The sequence below is a fragment of the Rattus norvegicus genome, chromosome 10 (genome assembly GCF_021556685.1).
Source record: "Rattus norvegicus strain SHRSP/BbbUtx chromosome 10, alternate assembly SHRSP_T2T, whole genome shotgun sequence".
In the NCBI taxonomy this organism is placed as follows: Eukaryota; Metazoa; Chordata; class Mammalia; order Rodentia; family Muridae; genus Rattus; species Rattus norvegicus.
In genome coordinates, this window is record NC_141543.1 from 93,257,859 (window position 1) to 93,281,471 (window position 23,613).

At 50.1% G+C, this 23,613-nt stretch overlaps 1 protein-coding gene and 1 long non-coding RNA gene across 6 annotated transcripts in view; both read right to left on the reverse strand.

Moving 5' to 3' along the window:
• The window catches only part of Mpp3 (MAGUK p55 scaffold protein 3), a 29,366-nt gene extending 15,610 nt beyond the window's left edge, over nt 1–13,756 (reverse strand). For 4 of the 5 annotated variants that reach the window (XR_015630138.1, XR_015630139.1, XM_087569312.1 and 1 more), the window contains exons 1-10: nt 13,674–13,756; nt 12,550–12,673; nt 12,201–12,319; nt 11,904–11,981; nt 10,608–10,688; nt 10,220–10,357; nt 7,942–8,023; nt 5,737–5,822; nt 3,922–3,996; nt 527–723 (exon numbers count right to left, since the gene is read on the reverse strand). Coding sequence is in view for 3 of the 5 variants with exons in the window: in XM_087569312.1 (XP_087425438.1) it covers nt 527–723; nt 3,922–3,996; nt 5,737–5,822; nt 7,942–8,023; nt 10,220–10,357; nt 10,608–10,688; nt 11,904–11,981; nt 12,201–12,319; nt 12,550–12,574 (881 nt within the window). In the remaining 2 variants the exon portion in view is untranslated. 5 annotated transcript variants of the gene reach the window in all.
• Nucleotides 13,757–17,016: 3,260 nt separating this feature from the next.
• Nucleotides 17,017–22,774, reverse strand: LOC134480879 (uncharacterized). The gene is made up of 2 exons (XR_015632404.1): nt 22,342–22,774; nt 17,017–18,629 (listed from the first exon to the last, which is right to left on the reverse strand). It is a non-coding gene; the product is annotated as an uncharacterized LOC134480879 (long non-coding RNA).
• Nucleotides 22,775–23,613: the final 839 nt, after the last annotated feature.

Below are 23,613 nucleotides of genomic sequence, written 5' to 3' on the forward strand. Positions count from 1 at the left end.
GAAGAGCTCTATGCAAATGCAACATCATTCTATGCATCATTCTATTCTTAAGCACCTATTGAAAAGGTTCTAGAAGCCATCCTGGAGTATGCTAAGGGACAACTGTATGCATTAACTTAGTTCAAATGTGCAGCTGGGCCTGATGGGAGCCCTGTAGGGAGGCTGAAGCAGAAGGATTGCAAATCAACGCTAGCCTGGACTACAGAATGAGTTCAAGGCCAGCCTAGGCAACTTAGTGAGACCCTGTCTCAAAAAAGAAAAGAGAAAACAGGAGGCTGGGAGCCGGAAGCTGGGTAGCCAGGTTCTAGATTTAGATTCCCCAAAGTGAAAAAGAAAGTAAATGTCCTTACACTTATTTAAGTTTCATCTGTCTGTCTCACTGGCTATGGGGCCAGAATACACGGAGATACAGGAACAACAGTATTTACTTCAGTAGGCTCCCCCATGACAGACGTGGCAGAGACCCAAGGGGTCTCCACGTACCTGGACCACCAGCCACCCCATTACAGTAGTACCCCAATCCTACCTCTCCTGGAACTGCTTGGAGGGAATGAGGCCAGCTCGAAGGTTGGTGTCTCCCACTCTCTTGGCCTGCCACCAGGTGGGGTCATCTTGGCTCACCACCTCCAGGACCTGCCTCTGCTGGAAGGGCAGGCCTGCCTCCTGGCAGGGGATGGCACGGTCCTCCCGAGGGTCATAGTGGAAGAGGGCACGCATGAACACCTGCATGGCAAGGGCTGCAGTGAGGGGACCCTTCTGTACAAGGGCACAGGCGGGGCAAGGACAGCGGCCATTCAAAGTGAGAAAACGCACGTGTCCCCGAGAGTAGAAAGCTAGTTAGAGACACCTTGCATTTGTTTCCTAGTGTTCTTCCTCCGTGGGGAAATGTTCCAATCAGGAAATCCACGGGTAATGGGGCAATGGGTGGTTGGGACATGGCTCATGGGTACAATGTGCTCGTCTAGCATGTATGAGACCCTGGTCCACCCCGAGACCGTGGTTCTAGCCCCAGTCCCAAAACCAAATCCAAACACTGGGCAAAGGCGCATCGGATGCAAGCCTGACAACATGAGTTCAATCCCCCGGTTTCCTCCACGGGAGAAAACTAATGCCTACAGCCAGCCCCCTGGCTCCTATGTGTACACTGTGGTATGCACACGTGCAACACACACAATTAATTAAAATGAATGTTAAAAAGAAAAAGAAAACAGAAAATGAACAGATAACCTCCACATCTGACTTTCTCTTGGCAACGAAGCATTTCCCCATGGACCTGATCCGCCCTGCTTGGAGCCTCAGCTACATTAAATTAACAACTAATCCCGGACCCAGAAAGCAAAGGCAGGCACGACTTGTAACCTGCTATCACTTTTACTGCATGGTGAACTCAGGACCCCATCTATGCGAGTAAGGACCCCAGAGGCCCTCAGAGGAAGGAGCTCAGATGTCAACAAAACCACTGCGGCCAACCTCGTCCTCCCATCCCGTGTCGGTAACTGACACCTACAGTTTTGACAGCTCCACCTCGATTATCCACCATGTTCTTGGCCATGTCTCTTTAAGGAACTGGACAGGGAGCTGCTTCCCACTTCCTGGTTCTCTCTCGTCTCCCAATGCTATCAACTGATTTCACGGTTAGTTCTAGACTATCTGGGCCCGTTATTTCGGTGGCAAATGAAAAAGGAGAGATCAAAGGGTCACCTTCACACATAACCTGTGTGAGAGTCCCTTGCGTGCCCAGAACAAAAGATTAAGCTAGACTGCAGTAAGAACTTTCTGGGCCTCTGTAGTAGGGACAAGTACCCTCATCCAGATACCAACACTATATCAGTGGGTGGCTGCCCAGAGGGAGCAGTGAGTCAAGAGGAAAGATTTAAGAGGACTGGGCTAAGGGACTGGGTACCACGCTCTCTCCCTGTATGAAGCCTACAGGATGCTACAGGTCAATATCACTTATGCCCTGGGATTTAGTCCAAGAGTGCTAGGAAGAAGCAGTCATGAACAGCTTGTTCCTTCACTGGTTACAAAACAAGAGGCCAGCGAGTCCTTCACCAACAAAGCTCTCAGATCTGCACTGGGCCAGAGGCTGTCCTGGGTCCTTCTTTCAAGCATTCAGTACAGGGTGGCTGGGGTTGGCCCGCTCCCTTCCACCCCGATGGACAGTGCAAACCTCATTCTGTTTCCCTTTCCACCTTATGCCCAAGAACTGAAGTCCAAAAGAATGAAATCAAATGGAGACCATCCTCCCTAGCCTCTGACTCTTTGAAAATTATTTACATTTTATTTCATGCCCGTTGGTGTCTTTGCCTGCATGTAGGTCTGCATGAGGGTGTGAGCAACCATGTAGGTCTGCATGAGGGTGTGAGCAACCATGTAGGTGCTGGGAATTGAACCGGGGTCCTCTGGAGGAGCAGTCAGCGCCGAACCATCTGTCCAGCCCCTCCTCTGTGATTCCTAATAATCTCCCTAGGCTTCCACAACAGCCTCGCTCTGTGCCTCCCTGCCCCTGGCTGCCACCCACTCCCCTGTCCTCCAGGGGTTACACAGAGAGTTCTCTGAAAGCGTTTGTGGTTGGATCAATCCTTTCCCTGAGGAACACACACAGCTCAGCAGGTGGCACTTGCTGCCACAGCGGATAATCTGAGTTCAATCTCCAAACCCCACATTGGAAAAGGAGCAAACTGACCCTTGTAATTTCTCATCTGACCTCCACGTGCACGCTGTGTTGCACAGCCAATAAACAGGCCTCCTCACCATGATGGGGCTGTCTCTGGGGCTTTGGGGTGTCCTCCTATCCCCAGGGCTGTGCCACTTTAGTGCTGGCTGGCCGACTTCAATGGCTAGCACCTGCAGCCCGTTCGTTGCCTAAGGACCCACTTCCTGTGGCTGCGCGAGTCCGATGGGCTCTAATCTAGCAGCCAGGAACTACAAAAGAACAAAGCTCCCAGGCCTGGTAGGAGTTGTTGCACACATCTCCCCAGCTCTTGGCTGGGAAGAACAACACCGCCTGTTCTGATCCCAAAAGCCCATTCAGGATTAAGCACCAGGCACCCTCAGTGGGTGGTGACTTCTGGGTAGCATTTGCTCTCTGTAGGATGGCCTGCCCTTCCCCTCCTCTCCCCTCCCCTCCCTACTGATGCAGCTTAGAGTCACTTCCCACCAAGTAGATCATCTGTCTTCAAACCCTTCTGCCAGCCAGGGAGACCCAAACTAGCTGAGTACTTCACACTGAACCCGCATCCCCAGCAACAGCCCTCCCGTCTGACCCTCAACCCTACTACACTGTCTCAGATCCCCCAAATGCGCTTTCCACCACAGACCTCCGAGCCCCTGCCTAACAGGTGTCTTGGCCTGACCTCTCTGACGCTCCAACCTTCCCTCCCTCCAACCCACCCCCCACCCCCACCCCCACCCCCACCCCCGACAGCACCCAATCCAAAATGCTTTTGAGGTAGATTAGTTCTGGCCCTATAGCCTCTTCCAGGCTCTTGGGCCACACAGTTCGAGAGACACTTGTTCGACAGTCCCCGGAATAGCTGACACTCCCTTTCCACAGTCAGAACCCTATGGCAGAGAACCCAGCACAGAGAGGTCACCACCAAAGTTAGGCACAGCAAACAGCCAAGCCAACGGCAGCTACTACACTAGTCCAGGATTCAGGTCCTCGGTCACCTTCTCTTCTCCATGCCCCAGATTTTCTACTTCAATTACAGTAAGCTTGCTTTCTGTTAGCACGTCATGTAAAATCCTGTTTCCAGACAGCAGGATACAGTGAGTCAGTAGGACTATTAAAGTCCTTGGCTGGAGACAGGTGACCAGGGTTAGATACACAAGCTGTTCCTATGGCTTTGCCCAAAGTGGGGCATGGTTCAGAACACCCAGCCTGGCCCAGCAGAGAAGGCTCCCCACGCCTCCCCATACCTTGCTCTCTTTGAAGCGGTCTTCCTCCTGGGTGGCAGGGATGATCTTGAGGGTGATGGATCCCTGGGATTGGGCCTGAAGGGAGAGAGAACAGAGGCCCATGGCTTGCCAGCCCATTTCTGTGAGTCTCAGGCTTACTTCCTTTCCTCCAGCCCTGATAACGGCTGGATGCTCAGAATGAAAGGCGGAATGGCAGCTTCCACTCCTCCACCCTGGTGGAATTTGCTAGAAGGAAACTGAGCATTGCAGCTGAGCTGGAGACATGGCTTAGCAGTTAAGAGTGCCGACTGCCCTTTCAAAGGACCTGAGTTCAATTCCCAGAAACCACATAGGAGCTGTAACTACAGTTTCAGGAACCCTACATCTTCACGCAGACATACATAGAGGCAAAAAATTAAATTAATAATTAATAAAATTAAAGTAAATCACATAGAGAGAGGTACGCATATTCATATACACATCAAGTATCGACCTATGATAATTAATATTGAGTGCCAGAGCTGGAGCAAGTAAGGAAAAAAAATACACTGCTTTTCAATGGGACAGAGAGGATGATGGTTTTAGGCAGAACTCAGGATAGGCACACATTGAATTCCAGCTCCCCACAGCTCCAGGCCTCAAGGGTCCTAAGACCTCCCTTTCTTGATGTTCTTTGGGAATATATGAATTTTTTTAAAAAGATGTATTTATTTATGTATACCAGTATATGGCAGCTGTCATCAGACACACCTGAAGAGGGCACTGGACCCCATTACAAATGGTTGAGAGCCACCATGTGGTTGCTGGGAATTGAACTCAAGTCCTCTGGAAGAGCAGTCAGTGCTCTTTACTAAGGCTGAACCATCTCTCCACCCCCCTACTTATTTTTATTAAATTTCTATTTATTTTAATTAATTAACTTTTATGAATATGAGAGTTCTGCCTGCATATCTATATACCATTTGTATGCCTGGTGCTTATACAGGCCAGAAGAAGGCCTCAGATCACCTGGGACTGAAGCTATAGACAGTTGTCATCTGTCATGTGGGTGCTGGGAATTGAACCTGGGTCCTCTGGGAGAGGAGCCAAGGCTCTTAACCGCTGAGCCATCTCTCCTGCCCCTCTGTGGCTATTTTCATAATCAACTTCAGTGTAGTTATCCTAGGTCCTGCCTGATCAGTACTTCCTTGTTGGTCCCATTCCACCAGAGGGCTCTCGTCTCAGGCTACTCCTACCTTTCTAGGAGGTTCCCTTCCCTCAGTATCAGAGCCCGGGAGGAAGAACGGGATTACCCTCCCAATGACACAGAAGTTCACTCTCACTGAATATGAGGGGTTTGATTTTTTTGTTTTTGTTTTTGTTTTTGTTTTTGTTTTTTTGTTCTTTTTTTTCCGGAGCTGGGGACCGAACCCAGGGCCTTGCGCTTCCTAGGTAAGCGCTCTACCACTGAGCTAAATCCCCAGCCCCGAGGGGTTTGTTTTTAATCCCTCAATCTTCTCTCTGTTATAAAGTACTTTACCCTTCTTCAATGCTAATGACAACCAGGCAGAAGTTGAAAAACCCTTTCTCTCCCTAAATTGCCTAGAAGGAGACTGAAAGTCAGCTGGACCAGGATAAACCCAAGACTCGGAAGGGTTCCCAGGGAGCATAGGTGAAGGAAGAGGAAACACATGCTGAGGAGAAGAGCAGAGAGAGAGACGCAGGAGAACTGGAAACCATTTTGCTTGCCCCATCCTCACACAAACTGGGGAGCAGAGGCAGGTCTGCCCTGGCTCTGGGAAGCCCCCTGCTCTTCGTCTCTGAAGACCTCCCTCCCTGCAGGTATGTTATACAGACCAGAATTTGGCTGATCTCGTCTGGACGTTTGTGCAGGACGGTGATCCCATTCACCTCCCGGAGCTCGTCACCAACGTGGACCAGACCTAGGAGACAGAGAGATGGAGGTCGGCTCAGCACTAGAACAGTCCTGGCACTGTCGGGGAGGTCCCCATGTACAAGGTACATCTGAGAGCCAGGCACCTATACCAGTCCTGCTAAACAGCCACACCACAAGGAGTAATGAGCAGCGAACACACGCAGGGCCTCAGCATAGAAAGCTGCATTTCTTCTGCACATCTCTGCTTGCTGTGCATGTGCATGTGTTCGTATGTATGCAGGTACACAGACATAGAGGTATACAGAGGTGTGTGTACTTGTATGCACATGTACATGCATACCTCAGGCACCACTGTTCTTTGAGACGGGGGCTTTCACTGGGATCTGGGATCACTGATCAACACCTTCCTAGCTCTGGGATTACAAGCCCATGTGGGCACACTTGGGTTTTTACATGGGTTCTGGGGATCAAACTCAGGGCTTCATGCTTGGGCGGCGAGCACTTTACCAACTGAGCTATCTTCCCAGTCCCTATCTCTTCACTCTCCTGGACTGGAGACAGACTCCAAGAATACCCTTCTTGAGTCTTAGTAAAGAAACTTAGAGGCATCAGTATGTCTGCGTGTGTGTGTGTGTGTGTGTGTGTGTGTGTGTGTGTGTGTGTGTGATACATACGTATCTACCCATCTATGTTTCTATCTATATATCCTCTACCTACCATCTACGTATGTATGTATATATGTATCTATCTACCCAGTTATCTATGTATCTACCTATATATCTACCTATCATCTGTTTCTGTCTGTCTCAATCTTTCTATCCATCCATCCATCTGTCCGTCCATCCATCTGTTCATCTATCCATCCATCCGTCTGTCTGTCTGTCTATCTATCTACTGACTCAGGTGGCCTAGCTGACCTCATACTTGCTCTGTAGCAGAGGATGACCTCGAACTTCTGATCCTCCTACCTCCACCTACCGAGTGCTGGGATCACAGGTGTGCTCTACCACGCCTGGTTTTATGCAGCGCCGCAGATGGAACCCAGGGCTCCGTGCACTCTAGACAAGCCTCCTACCGACTTAGCTGGGCACTCAAGCTGGCTTTATTTACTTCAACAGGCTTTTGCTATGGTGTCCGGGCTGGTTTTCATCTCTTGTATGCAAGGACTCATCGTTGAAACATCCCTTTTCCCAAGCAGCTCCCAGGCACAAGTGCCACCACACACAGTACTACTTAGCCACTACTCTAATGACAAGGGTCCTGACATAATTTGGCCTCTCTTTGTTGCTCTGAGCGGGCACTGGGCCAGCATCAGCACCATTAACAGCGCAGATTTCTGAACCAGTCTATCAGATGTTACCGCTGTGCTCATTGGTGTTTGGGAAAGTCTAGTTCCCCAGACCTGGAGGGGAACATCCCCCTCCACTGAGAAGCCCACCATGATGGCTTGTATGTTTGGCCCAGGGAGTAGCAGGATTATAAGGTGTGACCTTGTTGGAGTAGGTGTGTCACAGGGGGCATGGGCTTAAGACCCTCACCCTAGCTGCCTGGAAGCCAGTCTTCCACTAGCAGCCTTCAGATGAAGATGTAGAACTCTCAGCTCCTCCTGCACCATGCCTGCCTGGATGCTGCTATGCTTCTACCTTGATGATGATGGACTGAATCTCTGAACCTGTGAGCCAGCCCCAACTAAATGTTGTTTTTATAACAGTTGCCTTGGTCATGGTGTCTGTTCACAGCAGTAAAACCCTAACTAAGACACCCGCCTACCAGATTTCCCATGCACTGATGACTAACAACTTGTTTTCCACCCAGACTAACCCGGGTCATGAATATACTCCCGTCCACGGCAGTTTCACAAGGTGATGAGGTTACTGGAGGTGACAAGGATCATCCCAGTCTCAGCTAGGAATCTCCAACTAAGACCATCCCAAGCTTACGGGTTATAATCTTCTACCAAACGTCTGAGCTCTTTCCTGATCACCCAGTAAGAACTCCAAGCCTATTAGGCTTCAGTTAAATTCCTATTGACCTTGGGACCTGGAAAATCCCATCCCCAAATCCCCAAAGGGAAGCAAATCCCACAAAGGTTACCCTAGAGGTGGGAATAGAGAGCTCCGGGCTCAGCCAGGCTGGCATCCCATCATTCCACAGGCTTCACTCACCGCTCCGATCCGCCGCACCCCCTCGCATGATCCTGGCCACCACGACAGCCCCCGAATGCTCATCCCTTCGGATAGTGGCACCCTGAATGACAGACAGGAACAGACAGGCTCTAGCAAAGCAGCCTCTGTCCAGCTTACAGTTTTCTTCATTCCTCTCTCTGAGACCCCGGAAGATGAATCTGTGGAGATCTTCCCAAGGCTGAGGACAGCATAAAAAGACCGGGGGTCGAGGGGAAGGGGCAGAGCTCCACACTTTACAGTCTACGAAGCACAGTGCAGCAACGACCCATTCTTCACAAGGGACCAGGCCTCCTGCATGGGGTGTGGTCATCCCTGCAGCCCAAGCATTCAGGAGGTAGAGAAGAGTTCAAGGTCATCTTCAGCTCTACAATGAGTTCGAAGCTAGCCTGAGCTATCTGAGACTCCATCTCAGAAAAGAATAATAATTAAACACAGCTAGTGAGATGGCTCAGCTGGTAAAGTCATCTCCCACCAAGTGTGAGTTCGAACCCCAGGACCCACACTGCTGAAAGAGAAATTGATTCCCACAAGTTGTCCTCTAATTGCCATACTTGTGCTGTGGCAACACACACACACACACACACACACACACACACACACACACACACACACAAAATGCAATTAAAATTTTTATATAAATAAGTAATACACGAAGAACTGGGTATCAGAGAAGCTAAGCATCTTCAAAGACAATCCTCATGGAAATGGGGGAGGGGGGAGCTTTTGATGATGCTAAACCCAGTGTTTCCTGCCACATCACAGCCCTTGTCACTTGCAAAGACATTTAATACTGAGGACAGTACGTGCTAGCGAATTCTCAACCTGCCTCGAGCCAATCCCAGTGTTCCTGGGCCTTCTGCTGCCGCCAACAGGAAGCAATTATGCCCCCACCAGAGCATCAGGACCAGGATTTGGCCCATGATACACAAAGAGATGATTTCACGGATTAAAAAGAGCACTAACGAGCTCCCAATTTCCTGTACCAGGTATGACCAGGCCCATGTCAGCACAGCAACGAGGAGGGGAGGGGAGCCAAGGGCAGACATTCCAAGACTGGACCCAACTCAGCCACTCATGTGGCCTCACCAAGAGAGCCCCCTTGTGCTCTCTGAGCCTGCCTCCTCTAGGACAGGGGACGAGCATTTAACTTGAAAGGGCGTTAACAGGGGTCCTATAAGGGACGTGCATGTGGCACGCAAATGGTAAGTGTCCAGTCAAAGTTTGTCACTTGTTACTGATGATTCATGCAAACATTTCACGTTCGTCACCACAGAGTTCATGTTGTCGTCAGCACAGAAGACACATTCTGCTGACTACAGAGGCTGCCCACTGCACCTCCCGAGGCCACTTGTCCCCTGGCTTCCAAAGTCCCGACATCACTGTATGTCACATATTCCTCTCTGGACCCCTGCCACCCCCTAACACTGTGAGTGCACAGGAGGGATCCTAGGCCATGTGCCAACTCCATGGCACAGGTGAGGAAGCAGAGGCAACAGAGACGCCTTCATCTGTGGGGGGACATGGCTCTGAGGCAACTAAAGTTTCTGGACATCCTCTACTTCTTTCCATCTCATAAACAAACTCCCTCTCCGCCCAGCCCATCACCGCTGGGAGCATTGCAAACCCAGCGCTTATCTGTTAGCCTCCAGGACAGGGGCTGGGCCTGCACTGCTTCGGTGTTCACTAGAGCAGCAAACTCCGTCTATAAAGGAGCGAAGGCTTCGAGGTGAGGGTCGGGTCTCTGCTGTAATTACTTGACTTTTCATGACAAAGGAATAAACATGACCTTGCTTTTAAAGACAACAAAAGGGGCTGGAGAGATGGCTCAGCGGTTAAGAGCACTGACTGCTCTCCCAGAGGTCCTGAGTTCAATTCCCAGCAACCACACGGTGGCTCACTACCAACTGAAATGGGATCCAGTTCTTCCTCTGGTGTGTCTGAAGACAGTGGAGTCATATGAAATAAATATTTTTAAACAACAACAACAACAACAACAAAATTAAGCTGTAAGCTACATCTGGCCCTTGGACGGAGTCTATCAACTTTGATCGTGGTCACCCTAAACAGCCACCCAGGTTGTTTGCTGCACAAAATGGCTTGGCCATAACTGAGAGACACTGTTTCCAGTCCGGAAGAGTGTGTTCTGGCAAAGTGGCTGTCATTCACTGTGAACCTGGGTAGGGTGCCCTCCTGGTTTCCTGGGTTGGGATGAGATGTAGAGAAATGTGAGGTGGGGGGAGAGGAGAAGGGCACATACCAGGGGCTCCTTATTCTTGACAAGGCGAACAATCTTCACTGATTCCTCTTCAAAATCCTCGTCGATATTATCAGGCAGAGGGGGCAGAACAGGATCGAAGTTCTTCTGGGCAACTGTGTCGTGTACCATGAGCACAGCCTGTCAGGGAAGCCAGAGAAAAGGGATGGCTCTATGCCCTCACAAAGTCAGAGGTCCTTGGCTGGGCAGGGGTAGAGAGAGGGGCTCCTGTCTCCTGCCTAAGAAATGGCCCCCTCCCCGGGGCATCTTGCAGATTCTTCACACAGAAGCTTCTGCCTCTCCACTTCAGGACTCCATCTCCAGCACTCTCTCCACCCCCTGTCCCAGGAGACACGGCTGCGTGGGTGTGCAGGGACTGTGGCGTGACTACCCTGAGGTGGGGGGTGGACAGCAGCTGTAGCAGCTCCCGTTCATCGCTGTGCACCGAGGCAGCCTGCAGTTCCTCCATCACCTGTAAGAGAAGGAGACGGGAGGCTGGGGTGCCCCTTGCGGGAGCCCTGCTGAAACCCCTGGGAGAAAAACCCTCTTCCCTGGGCCTCAGACACAAGGATCCTCGAGGGAATGGCTGCAGCACCCAGAAACATGTGACACTTGCCACTCCAAGACCAGTGGAGGCTCTGAGGAAATCAAACCAGGGACCAGAACACACTCATATATGTGCACAGTGTATACCTACTACTCTACACCGTGGCTTTATCTGGGTCTCCTCAACAAACCGCATGCCACGAGCACTTTAACTTTGCTATTTAAGGATGAGGCCCGGTGAGAGTACAAATCTTACCCAGGATCACAAAGCTCACAGTGGCACAGCAAGCATTTAAACCCAGCCTTGTCTGGCTGTACAGTCTGTGCCTCTGACTCTAGGCGATTCCACGGATGAAGAAATTGGGGCTGAGAGGTTGGGTGGACTTCTTTAAGGTCACACAGCTAGAGGCAAAATTGGCAGTCAGAGCCTGGGTGATGTAACCCTCTCCAGATGATCACAGTGTAGAGGTAGGAGCAAGGTGCAGGGTCTGCTACAGATTTTACCACCCCACAGGGCCGTCTTCTGGCCCGGGGTTCTCTGGGTGAGGGTCCAGCTAACTAGTCAGATATCAGCTGATCTACATGGGAGTCGGTCTAAGCCAGCAACCAGGACAGCTAAACCAAAACCCACAGGGACTAGGTCTGTGAGGAGTCAAGAAACCGGAGCCAGTCAGCATGGACATGCCATGAGTCCCTTGAATTCTGGACTTCATGCCAGCCTCTCAAAGCCCAGATACAAGGCGCTATCTGACCTACTAATGTCACCATTTCTTGGAACAGGTGGAGCGCTCTCATGTTACAGCTGAGGGAACAGGTTTGCTCCAGAACACACGGTCAGCAGGAATCACTACGTCTCCTGGCCCCGGCTAAGGCTTCTTAGCCCTCCTTGATGCCAGAAAGTTCAGGAAAGACTAGAATGAGAGAGGGCTGAACTACAGCTCAGCCGTACAATGCCTGCCTAGCGTCTACAAGGCTTCAGGTTTGATTCCCAGCAACACACAGACACACACACACACACACACACACACACACACACACACTAAAGGAGGAAAAGGACAGTGGGTGACAAAGTGAGTTAGAGCCTTTTCTGGGCTTGGCGTGGTGCTCTATTTAAGTCAAAATATTGAAATCTGGGACTTACATCCTCAGCAAGGGCCATGGCGCTGTGTAGGACCGGGGTCGGACTCTGCCTCTCATAATAGCGGAGTTTCTCGTGAATCTGCAAAGACACTTCATTTTGGCTTTACCCTGAATATCACACACGGCCCCCGGGGTTGTGGTGACTGACACCTAGGGCCACAGGCTGGGTCCCCTCCATAGGGGCATATTCGGAAAGCCCTGCCTAATGAAGTAAAAACCTTCATGGGCAGGGAAGTGGCTGGGATGCACAGGAAGAGCCCCCCTTGGGCATGGGGGAGGCTGAGCCAGCCGCGTTCACCTTCATTAAGTAACCGAGGCTCTTCTCACTGAAGACATCCCTCAGGAAGCCCATCTCCTCCCTGTGGTTGGAGTCAGGCCTGAGCTGAGAGGTGAGGAGTGCCAGGGTCTCATGCAAACCTGAGGAAGAGGCCAGAGGAACAAGGTCCAGTAACACTGGGACCTCCTGTCCTTGAGACGTCTCACAGGCAATATTCCCATCCTGCCGTTCTCCCCGCAGGCTCAGCTCTGCAGGGTGGACCAGCAGCAGAGCATCCAGAGGTAACACCACAGCATTGGTCCCGCTTATGGTTTGGTTTCCCCCAATCCTGGGAGGCCCGGCAGGTGCAGCCCAGGTTGAGGACACTCACCCGAGTCTTCGGACAGTACCGGCATGCCTGTGCCCGGCAGGTCCCCAGCTGTCCCTACAGTTTGTGTGGGTGGGAGAGGAATCTTCAGCAATGAATGCACATCACCCGGATCTGCTTATGACCTCTGTGAGGACAGAAGAAATAAGAGGTGGGGCGAGACAGTCACTTTTTGGGGAGGAGGTTGGGCAGGGAGCAAGATTTGTTGGGTGCCTCTAATATGTTAAAGATGCTTCTCTCTTCTGACTAATCATAAAACCTTAAAAGATGAACACCAATGCACCCATTTTACTGATGAAGAAACAGAGGCTGGGGGTCCCTGAGTAACTTTTGAACCAGAATAGGTACTCAGATCACTTGTTCCAGACTGACCTTGGCAGTGCCCATAGTCCCCGTGCCTTGTGCAAGATGCTCTCGACCACAGCTCTGCCCTTTCTACTGCTACCTTCCAAGAGTGCTTGACTCAAGTCTCAACATCCCTTCAACAAGTACCTGGTTAAGGCCTACAAGAGCTCCCACCCTCCCACCCCACCCCACCCCGACCCCACCTCCAGCCCCCAATCCAAAGAGAGCCTCCCGTCTGAAGATGAAGAAGTGAGAGCGGAGTTTGTTCTGCCGGAAGCAGGTACCCAATCTCAAGAGCTCCCCTCCCCAGGTGCTCTGTAGCACGTGGACCTCAAAAAGTCCTCCTTCAGAGAGGGACAAGGACTCATGATTCATTCATTCGGCAGACATGGAGCCGGCCCACTGCGTGGAGCACCAGTCACACCGAAGGCAGAAGAATGGTACCCGGCCCCCGCCCCCACGCCGGGCTCACCCCCTCGGCGGCTTCCAGCTGCGCCCCCAACTCTCCAACCCTCCCGGCTGCAGCCGCTTTCCCAGAGAAGCTGGAGGACAAACCCCCGAGGTGGGGGGAGCTGAGCGGGCGGTGTCGTGGGATGCAGAACCACGGAAAGGAGCCAGGCGCACGGGATGCGCGGGCGCCGAGCAGTGAAGGGGACCGCGGGCCGGGAACCGAGCCCCCGCCCGGGAGGGTGGGCCGTGAGGCTGTGGCACACCCAAGGGGCGAGTCTCCGCCCCCTCCCGCCGCGCACCAGGTCCCTTGTGCACCACGCGTCGCTTCTTACCTCGTCGCGCCAGGATCTGGGATCCGTGACCCGGAGCCGCGCGGGAGCCACCAGCCTCCACCGCCGCTGACTCCGCCTCCGCCGGCCCCTCCCTGCCGCGGCGCGCGGGGTCGGGGCAGCGCGCACGGGCGGGGGCGCGGCGCGAGCCCGGAGGGGCGGAGCGCGGCCCCGCAGGCCCCCTCTCATCCTCCGCCCAGCGCACCGGCTCCCCGTGGACACCTGCTCCGCCGAGAATCCGATTTTGCAAACATTGATTGAGAGCCCCGCAAGTGCCAGGCACTGTGCCAGGGGCTGGAGCTTCAAAGCCAATCGAGGAAGAGAGGCTGCACTGGGTCATTAGCAAGCCGAACAGGGGGCGGGGGCGGGAGGGGGGTGTGCATCGCGCAGCAGCCCGGCCAACCCGTGGCAACAATGCTACGTGCTGCGAAAGATTTATCGGTGCACGCTGCCCTGGGGACCTGGAGGCGCGAGGGAGGAGAAGTGCGACTGGGAAGAAGGCAGCTGCATTCTGCCTGGGTGGGAGGGGGTAGGGCTGAATAAGAGGGAAAAAAACTCTGGTGTCCCCGGCTTCACAGGGGTTGGGGGGGGGGTGGACGAGCTCCGAAATAGCTGGCTTCTATTGTGCTCCCTCTACCCCCATATACTCCTAGGATTACCGATTATTAGCCCCAGATAGAGAGCCAGCATTATTTCCTCGCTTCAGTTGAGGAAAGTGATGTGAATGCAGGAAGCAGTAGAAAGGTGTACGTGAGCAGCGGCTGGGATCTTAGGGGATGAGCAGTGATCTGGTGGGTGTGTCCCCCTCCCTTCAAATACAGCATCGAAGGACATCACAGTGCAGACTAAGCCCGTTGAGATACACATGTCCCAGAGAGGTAATCAGTAGGCAGCCCTTGCAGCTCGCAATGGACAGGCAGGCTGTAAGAGGGCGGCAAATGTCACCAAGAAATTTCCCCTCATCCCTCAAGCACCAGCTACTCCAATATTCCTCAGATCGGGTCTATGAGTCACCCGCGGCTTGTGGGGCAAGTAATATCAGTCCACGTTGCTGACAGGCCCCCAGTGATGCGGTAGGGGTAGACAGACAGCAGGCGGCATTGAGGGTAGAGAAAAACTAAGAAACAGATTGTCTTGGTTAGGTTTTCTACTGCTGCACTGAAACACCTTGACCAAAAGGCGAGTTGGGGAGGGCGGGGTCTATTTGGCTTCCACTTTCATCACTGGAGGAAGTCAGGACAGGAACTCAAGCAGGGACACAACCTGGAGGCAGGAGCTGATGCACAAGCCATGGGGGGATGCTGCTTACTGCCTTGCTTCCCGTGGCTCGCTCAGTCTGCTTTCTTGTAGAATCCAGACTACCAGGCCAGGGATGGACCACCCACAATGGACCGGGCCCTCTCCTACTCATCACTAACTGAGACCCTTATAGCTGGGTATCGTGGGGGCATTTGCTCAGCTGAGACGCCTTTCTCTCAATGACTCTAGTTTGTGTCAAGTTGACACACAACACCAGACAGACAGTACACGGGGTGGTTTTTGTTTGTTTTTTGTTTTTGGTTTTTTTTTTTTTTGCTTGTTTTTATTTTTATTTTTGGTCTTGAGACAGGATCTTACTTTGTAGACCAGGCTGGCCGGAAACTCACAGAGATCCACCTGCCTCTGCCTTCCGAATGCTGGCATTACAGGCGTGTGCCACCATACCTGACCACAGAGGTGCTTTTGCTGGTAGTGCTCAAGCTTTGAAATGTTTGAAAAGCCAGATGATGAGAGCACCAATAAAGGGTGTTCAAACAATGGTTTTGTATATGGTGTGTGCGCGGCGTGTGTGCATGCATGCATGCATGCATGCGTGCGTGTGCATGTATGTGTGTGTATCTGTGTGTATGCATGTGAGTATGTGCATGTGTGTGTGTGTGTGTGTGTGTAGTGAGAGAGAACTCAGTCCCTACATCACACAATATACAAAATTGAATTTTTAAGAGATACCATAAATCTAATTATTAATACAACTCTTAGAAGAAAACAATATATTTAAATACTGGTGTAGGCATAGATTTATTAGAAAAGATGTAAAAGCAACTACATAAATAGACTGCATAAAAATCCAAACTGTGGGGCTGGAGGAATGGCTCAGTGGTTAAGAGCACACGCTCCTCTTGCAGAGGACCAGAGTTCTGTTCCCAGCACCATGTCAGACTGCTGAACAGCCTAAAACTCCAACTCCAGGGGAACATGAGGCCTCTGACCTCAGCAGATACCTGCACTCACACGCGCGCGCGAGCACACACACACACACACACATACATAATTAAAAATAAATCTTTATTAAAAAAAAAAAACACGGGCTGGGTATTTAGCTCAGTGGTAGAGCGCTTACCTAGGAAGCGCAAGGCCCTGGGTTCGGTCCCCAGCTCCAAAAAAAAAAAAAGAACCAAAAAAAAAAAAAAAACACAATTACTAAGCAATTGAGTGGCTGAAGTGGCCATAGTGGTTCATACCTGCGAGATCGACACTCTGGGTGCTGGAGAGAGAGCTCAGTCAGTAAAATGCTTGTTTGCTTGTTGTGATGGCATAAAGACCTGTGTTTGAGCCCCAGCAGCCACATGTAAATGTTAGGCATGGTGGTCTGTGTTTGTAGCCCCAGAGTTGGGGACACAGAGATGGGCAGGTCCTTTATCTCACTGGCAAGACAGCCTATCCTGATTGGTGAGCCCCAGGTCGTAGCAAAGAAACAAGATGGACAGCCCCCGAAGAACAGCACGGAGAATGACTTCTGGCACCCACACTTGTACACACACACACATACATACACACACACACACACATACACACGCATACACACATACATGCATACACACACTCACATGCATACACACAGATACACATACTCACATGCACACACACAGATACACACATACACCTGCTCACACACAGACAGACACACACACACATACACACATACATGCAGACACAGATACACAGTCACATGCACACGCACAGACACACACAGACACACACACACTCACATGCATACACAAACACATGCACACACACACACACACACACACACACACACGACCAAAAAGCCACAGCTGGGAAGAACTATTATCTGATGGAGGACTTTTGCTCAAAATAAAGAATTCCCGCCATTCAATAATAAAAAGACAAGTAGCCCCCCCCAAAAAAATTGGACCAAGATAGAAGCCTACACTCCACTAAAGAGGATACACAAATAGCATGCTGCCACAGGAGTAAATGCTCACCCAACATCATTCGTCATCATGGAAATGCAAATTAAAACCTGTCAGTTCCTGCTGCCACAACAAAAATACCACAGGCTGGCTACTTTATAAATAATAAACATTTATTGCTAAAAAGCTGGAAAGTCCGAGATCAGAGCACAAGCTGGATTCTGACTGTGTACACTTCCCTCACGCATGGAAAGGCCAGAAGGACAGGAAGGCATGGAAGGAACCTGGAAGCCTAGGATGCTGCTCTCCCTGCCTGTCCTCTGAGGCCACTAATGCCTGTCAGTGAGGGAATGGGCACATTGAGATGGATAGATGCACAATGGTGTCCAAGGTTGTTTTACTGTTTCTGTGATAAAAATACTCTGACGAAAGCAATGTAGGGTTTACTCGGGCTCACGTTCAAGGACACAGGGCACTATAGAGGGGAATCACGGCAACAGGGACTTGAAGCGACTGTCACATGGTATCTGAAGTAAAGAGGCAGCGGATGGCGAATGCCTGCCTCTGCTGCACTCCTTTTCTTGGTTTCTACAGTCCGGGATCCCAAGCAGGGAAGCAGCCACTCGCAGTGGGCAGAGCTCCCGTAACAAACTCAATCGAGGGAAGCCTCCACAAAGATGCCCAGAGAATTTCCCCGGACCAGGTTCCATGGCATATGCCTGTAATTCCAGCACTGAGGGACTGAGTCTAGAGAATCAGGAATCCAAGGATCGCCTAGCCTGTCTCTATCAGGAGCGGGTAGCAGAGGGCAGTTCAGAGTGTTTGTATGTTATCATTCATGAGGCCCAAAGTTCAGACCCCAGCACCCACACTGAGTGGCTCAAAACACATGCGACTCTATCTCCAGGGGGTCCTACACCCTCTTCTGGCTTCCAAGGGGATACACACACATAAGTGAACACACACACACACACACACACACACACACACATAATAAAAACTAAAACAATCTTAAAAAGATAAAATAAAGTTTCATATGTATGTGTATGTCCTATAGTACAGGAGTTTTGGGGGGTTTTTTTTTGTGGTTTTTGTTTTTGTTTTTTTTTTGTTTTTTTTTTTCTTTTTTTTTTTCCAGAGCTGGGGACCGAACCCAGGGCCTTGAGCTTGCTAGGCAAGCGCTCTACCACTAAGCTAAATCCCCAACCCCGGTTTTTGGTTTTTTAAGCAAGCAGGTTAGAGGGAACACCAAAGAGAGGAAAAGGGAGGTTTGAGTGACTGAGAGTTCAGAGTGAGGGTGCGGGGCAGAGAGCTGAGTCCCTCCACAGGCAGGTGGTGCAAAGGTAGAGGCCACCGGACTCTTAGCCTGGGAGGCTAAGGTGCGATTCGCCCAGCCAGAGCTAAGATGCTTGGTGCAGAAGCAGCGCAGGAGGAGCTCCCATGCCGGAGGAGTGAAGGAGTAAGAGGTCTATTTGTGCAAGAGAGAGGGTAGGAAGCCTAATCCAGAAAAGATGGATGCCAGCCATCCCGGAAGAGGTGACAGAGACTCTGCCTCCGGCTACAGGTGCTCCTGGCCGCGCATGGCGTTCAGCCCAGGCTCCAAAGGGAACAGGAACAGTTCCAAGAGAGGAAATGGGCTCCATCCCAGAAGGGCATCTCCAGGCGAGGTGAGTCAGAGAAGTCCTCGATCCCATTTACATCTCAGTGAGAAGTGGGTGGCTGTGTAGCTCAGTGGTAGAGCATCTGCCTAGTGTATGCCAGGCCCCTGCATCACAGTAAAAAAAAATAAAATAAAAAGTTTAGTATTTAGAACTCAAATATGGCTGGGCAGTGGAAGTGCACACCTTTAATCCCAGCACTTGGCAGACAGAGGCAGGTGGATCTCTAAATTCGAGGCCAGCCTGGTCTACAGAGTGAGTTCAGCCAGGACTACACAGAGAAACCCTCTCTCAGAGAGAGAGGTTGGGGTGAGGGGAGAGAGAGAAGAAGGAGAGAGAGCTCAAATGTGCACATAGGAAAGTACCCAAGCCAAGTTCTTAGAGCACTAAAAATCAGAACACCTGTGCAACCCACACCTTGATGAAGTAAACGGCAGCAGCTCCCAGAATCCCCTGCAGACCTCTGGCTCACAACTTCCATGTTCCTGCTTTATGGCTTACTCATACAGTATGCATATTACCATGCTTTAAACATGGTCAGACTGGTCAGCTTTAAACCTGAAGAAACAGACTCAGAGTATGTCTCATTCACCAGTATGCACAGGATTTTGTTTACAATGTATCCGTTCTGTCCTGGGATCTATTTTGTTTACAATGTATCCATGCTGTTCAGAGACCCGTGTTTTTAACATCTCCCACTCTGAGTCTTCTGGGTCATCTTTTCACACACCGTTTTTTTTTTAATTTTAATGTACTCAAGGCTATCAGTATTTTCCTTTGTGCTCTTTATTTTTTAAGTCTCAAATATTCTTTCCCAGGGTTGGGAGTTGATAGAGTGCTTGCCCGGCAAACACAAAGCCCTACTTTTTTTTTTTTTTTTTTTTTTTTTTTTTTGATTCACCGCGCCACATACACCAGGCATTGGGGCAGCATCTGAGCGGCAAAGACAGATGGATAAGAAGGGTAAGAAGTCCAATATAGTTCTCAGCTGCACATGAGTTCAAGGCCAGCCTGAACTACGTGAGACCCTCAAAACTATAAGGAAATAGGGGCTGGGAGAGGGCCCAGTAGATAAAACAGTTCACACACAAAAGTGAAAACTAGAGTTTGGATCTCTAGAACCTAAGGAAAGCCAGGCACAGTGCGGCATGTCCGAAATCCCCATGCTCCTGTAGCTAGGTGGGAGTTGGAGACAGGAAAATCCCAGAAAACTTGAGAGGCAGCCCGCCTTGCACATACTGTTAAAGTGACTTTAATTTGTCTAATGTAATTGTCATCTCTGAGACTTTCTGCCTCTGTCTGCTAGCCTAGGCCTAGTCCGAGAAGCTTCTGGCCTCGGTATAATCTGATCTAGACCTAGAATGGTTTCTGAGACTTACTGTTGAATAAGGTCACCCCTTCTTGTTCTTTCAGAACTCTGTTGGCCGGTTCAACTCAGCTGTTCTGCCCAGACTCCTCCCCAAGATGACTCTTTCAATCTTGCTCTGCTTGGCCTCAGACTAACTCTAGCGATCTGTTATAACTTTCTGGCTCCTTCTCTGGCTCATTCTGTCTTCACTAGTGTATAGCTTGTTCTCTCTCTTCAACCCGTCTCTCTAAAACTCTCCTAGCAAAACTGTCTGCCTGCCTTTCTCTGTTTCTCTTTCCACTGTCACAGCCCCCAACTAGCTTCTCTTTCTTGTCTCTTCTCCTAAGGGTTGGGCATATTTTATTCTGTCAAATCTTTCTCTGATTCGTTACTTTGTCTGCCACTCAGTTAGACACCACTTTCAAGCATGGGTGCTTCCTTCTAAAAACTAACTTTACCTTCATTGCTTGGGATTAAAGGTGTGTGCTAAGGGCAGAGGCACACCCTAGCTAGAAACAGGTTTGCTTTTTTTTTTTTTTTAATCTAGTAAATAACACAGTCTCGAGGTTCACAATGTGATCAAATATCCTTTAATTTATACAGTTGGGAACAATAAAGCCAACCTGTTCAAATAAAATGGAAGGCAAGGACTGGCTCTAGAGGTTGTCCTTTGACCTCCATATGTGTGTCATGGCTTGTGAATCCTCATGCATGGGCATGAACTCTTCCCCAGCCCGAAGACCATGAAGTCGCTCTATACTATGTTCTAAACATTACACATACCTAGAATTAATTTTCATGCACTATGAGAGACAAGGATGCGCTCTCTCTCTGCCCCCCCCCTTTCTCCCCACTACTTGGCATCATTGGTAACTAAACTGTACTTCCCTTAAGCCCATACTCACTGTTAGCATTCTGTCTAAGCTCCACCCCCACAGTTACCTGGCAACAGCCAGGTATGCCTGTCACTATAAAAGGGACTGCTCGCCCCCTCTCTCCCTTGCTCTTGCTTTCTTGCTCTTACCCTTTTCCCCCTTTGTCCCTTCTCTCCCCATTCCCCTCTCCCCTTCTTCTCTCCATGTGCTCCTGGCAGGCTTCTACTCTTCTCTCTCTCTCTCTCTCTCTCTCTCTCTCTCTCTCTCTCTCTCTCTCTCCTCCCTCTCTTAACCACCCTCCCTTGTCCCCACCATTCCAATAAACCTCCTCCATGCGAGACCGTGTTGGCCTGGTGTGGTTTGTCCAGACCCAAGCTGCGATTTCCATCCCAACACTCACACATGCCGAAGAGGTGACTCAATGGTTAAGACCACTTACGACTTACGCCGGCTAGTGTTTTTGTCAACTTGACACAAGCTACAGTCATTTGGGAAGAGGAAACCTCAACTGAGAAAAATGCCCCTACCAGACTGACCTATGGACAAACCTGTGGACATTTTCTCGGTTGATGATGGATATAAGAGAGTCCAGTCCCTGTAGGAAGTGCCACCTGTGGGAAGGTGGTCCCGGGTGCTATAAGGAAGTAGGCTGAGCTGAGTCATGCTGAGGTGGCATGTGCCTTGAGTCCCAGTACTCAGGTGGCAGAGGCAGGCCAATCCCTGAGTTTGAAGCCAGCCCGGGCTACAGAGTAAGTTCCAGGACAGTTAGGGCTACACAGAGAAACCCTGACTTGAAAAACAAGCAAGCAAGCAAACAAACAAAGCATGAAGAACAAGCCAATAAGACGTACTCCTCCGGGCTGGAGAGATGGCTCAGTGGTTACGAGCACTGACTGCTCTTCCAAGAGGTCCTGAGTTCAATTCCCAGCAACCGCATGGTGGTTCACAAGCATCTGTAATGGGATCTGATGCCCTTTTCTGGTGTGTCTAGAGACAGTAACAGTGTCCCAACATACATGAAATAAATAAGTCTTTAAAAAGATTTAAAAAATTAAAAAAAAGTATCCCTCCATCATCTCTGTTTTTGTTCCTGCATCCATGGACGTGGATGTTCCTGCCTTGAGTTTCTGCCCTGACTTCCCTTCATGATTAACATGTAAGCTGAAATAAACCTTTTCCCTTCCAAGTCGCTTTTGGCCATGGTGTTTATCCCAGCAATAGACACCCTAATTAAGACACTTCCAGAGGGTCCAGGTTTGGTACCCAGAACCCAAATCAGGGATCTCAGAACCACCTATAATTCCAACTCCAGGGGACCCAACATCTTCTGGCCTCCATGGGCATCTGCACACATATGATGCACACACACTCATGCAGGCACACATAAACTTTAAAAAATGAACAAATCTTTAGAAAATAAACACACATAAATGCATAAAGAACGCACGCCACAGAACTTCCGGGTCGTCATGACATCTATCTTCTGTCATCCCAGGTCTCTAGTGAAGTGCACAGAACCCAAGCTTGTCCCTCCCCCACTTCTCCTGCCCCTCTTTGACCTCATTAAAGAACTTCATTCTATTTACAGACACCAACCTGGCTTCTTCTGAGAGGTCTTTCCGCTAATTAGGATTTTCTGCCCTTCTCGTCTCTTCCAAGACGATCCGTTGAACTCGGCAATATTCTCTTCCGTTGTTTTTCAAATCTGCTGTCAATTTTTTAACTCTCCAGTCCCTGCCAAAACTTCCAAGCTGGAATTCTGCCCCTGCGCACTCAGCGAGGAGCCCCTGTGCTAAGACTCTCCCTGCTGTTTTCGATATCTGCAGTCCCTGAGAGTCTGTTGCTATTGCCCACCGTCTCTGCGTGTCCTTTGCCGCACCATCTGGTGTCCGCTGGATTCGGTAATCTTAGATCATATACTAGGTCGTCTTTGAAAAAAAAAATTCATTTGTCAAACATAATTTGAGGCTTAGATCAATGCTAATTTCCTCCAGGAAGGATTTCTCGCTGGTGTCCTGCAGTGCTCTGTGGGGAAGATGGGAAGGATCCAGGCTTGGAACACTTGTAAGTCCAGGTCAAAGCTTAAAGTTTTAGGGCCTGTGAGGTGACTCGGAAGGTTAAAAGTGTTTGCCTTGCAACCCTGATTACTGGAGTCCGATGACCCATGGTGAAAGGAGAGAACTGACCCCAAAATGTCTTCATATCACACACACACACACACACACACACACACACACACACACACACGCCCTGGGCATATGAAAACCCACATACATAGATACATAGACATACACCTCACATATAAAGTAATAATAATACTTTTTATTATAAATTTTATTTAATTTATTAATTATATTATTATTACCATTATTGTTATTGAATTGAGAACACTTTAAGTGTCCCAGGAAACCTGCATGACAGGGATTGTTGAATGGAAGTCCACAGTAGCCAGGGATATTTGTAACACTCTGAGTCCCTGCCTTTGGGTACTTTAGATCCCTAGCTCTTGGCCTTCCCTGCATCGTCTCAAGTCTATCTCTTCTTTAGCACTGCAGGCTGAAGCTTGGGCCTGGTACAGGCTCAGCAAACATGTCACCACTGTAGTGGTGTCTTCTGTACTGGGAAGCACTTAAGAGCAAACGCTCCTCCCAGGCTGGGCTCATTCTCCTGCAGCGACCATGGCCACCTGGCAAACCCCCCACCCTGCTGTTCCCCCATTCTTAGATGCTTGAAATTTTAAAATAATAACACAATCTGTCAATCTTTTCCTTTGTGGTCTTTGTTTTTACAAGTTTTATATTTTAGAATAATTTAGGGTTTGCAGAGAGGTTTCAAAGACAACACAGAAAGTTCCTACATAGCCTTCAC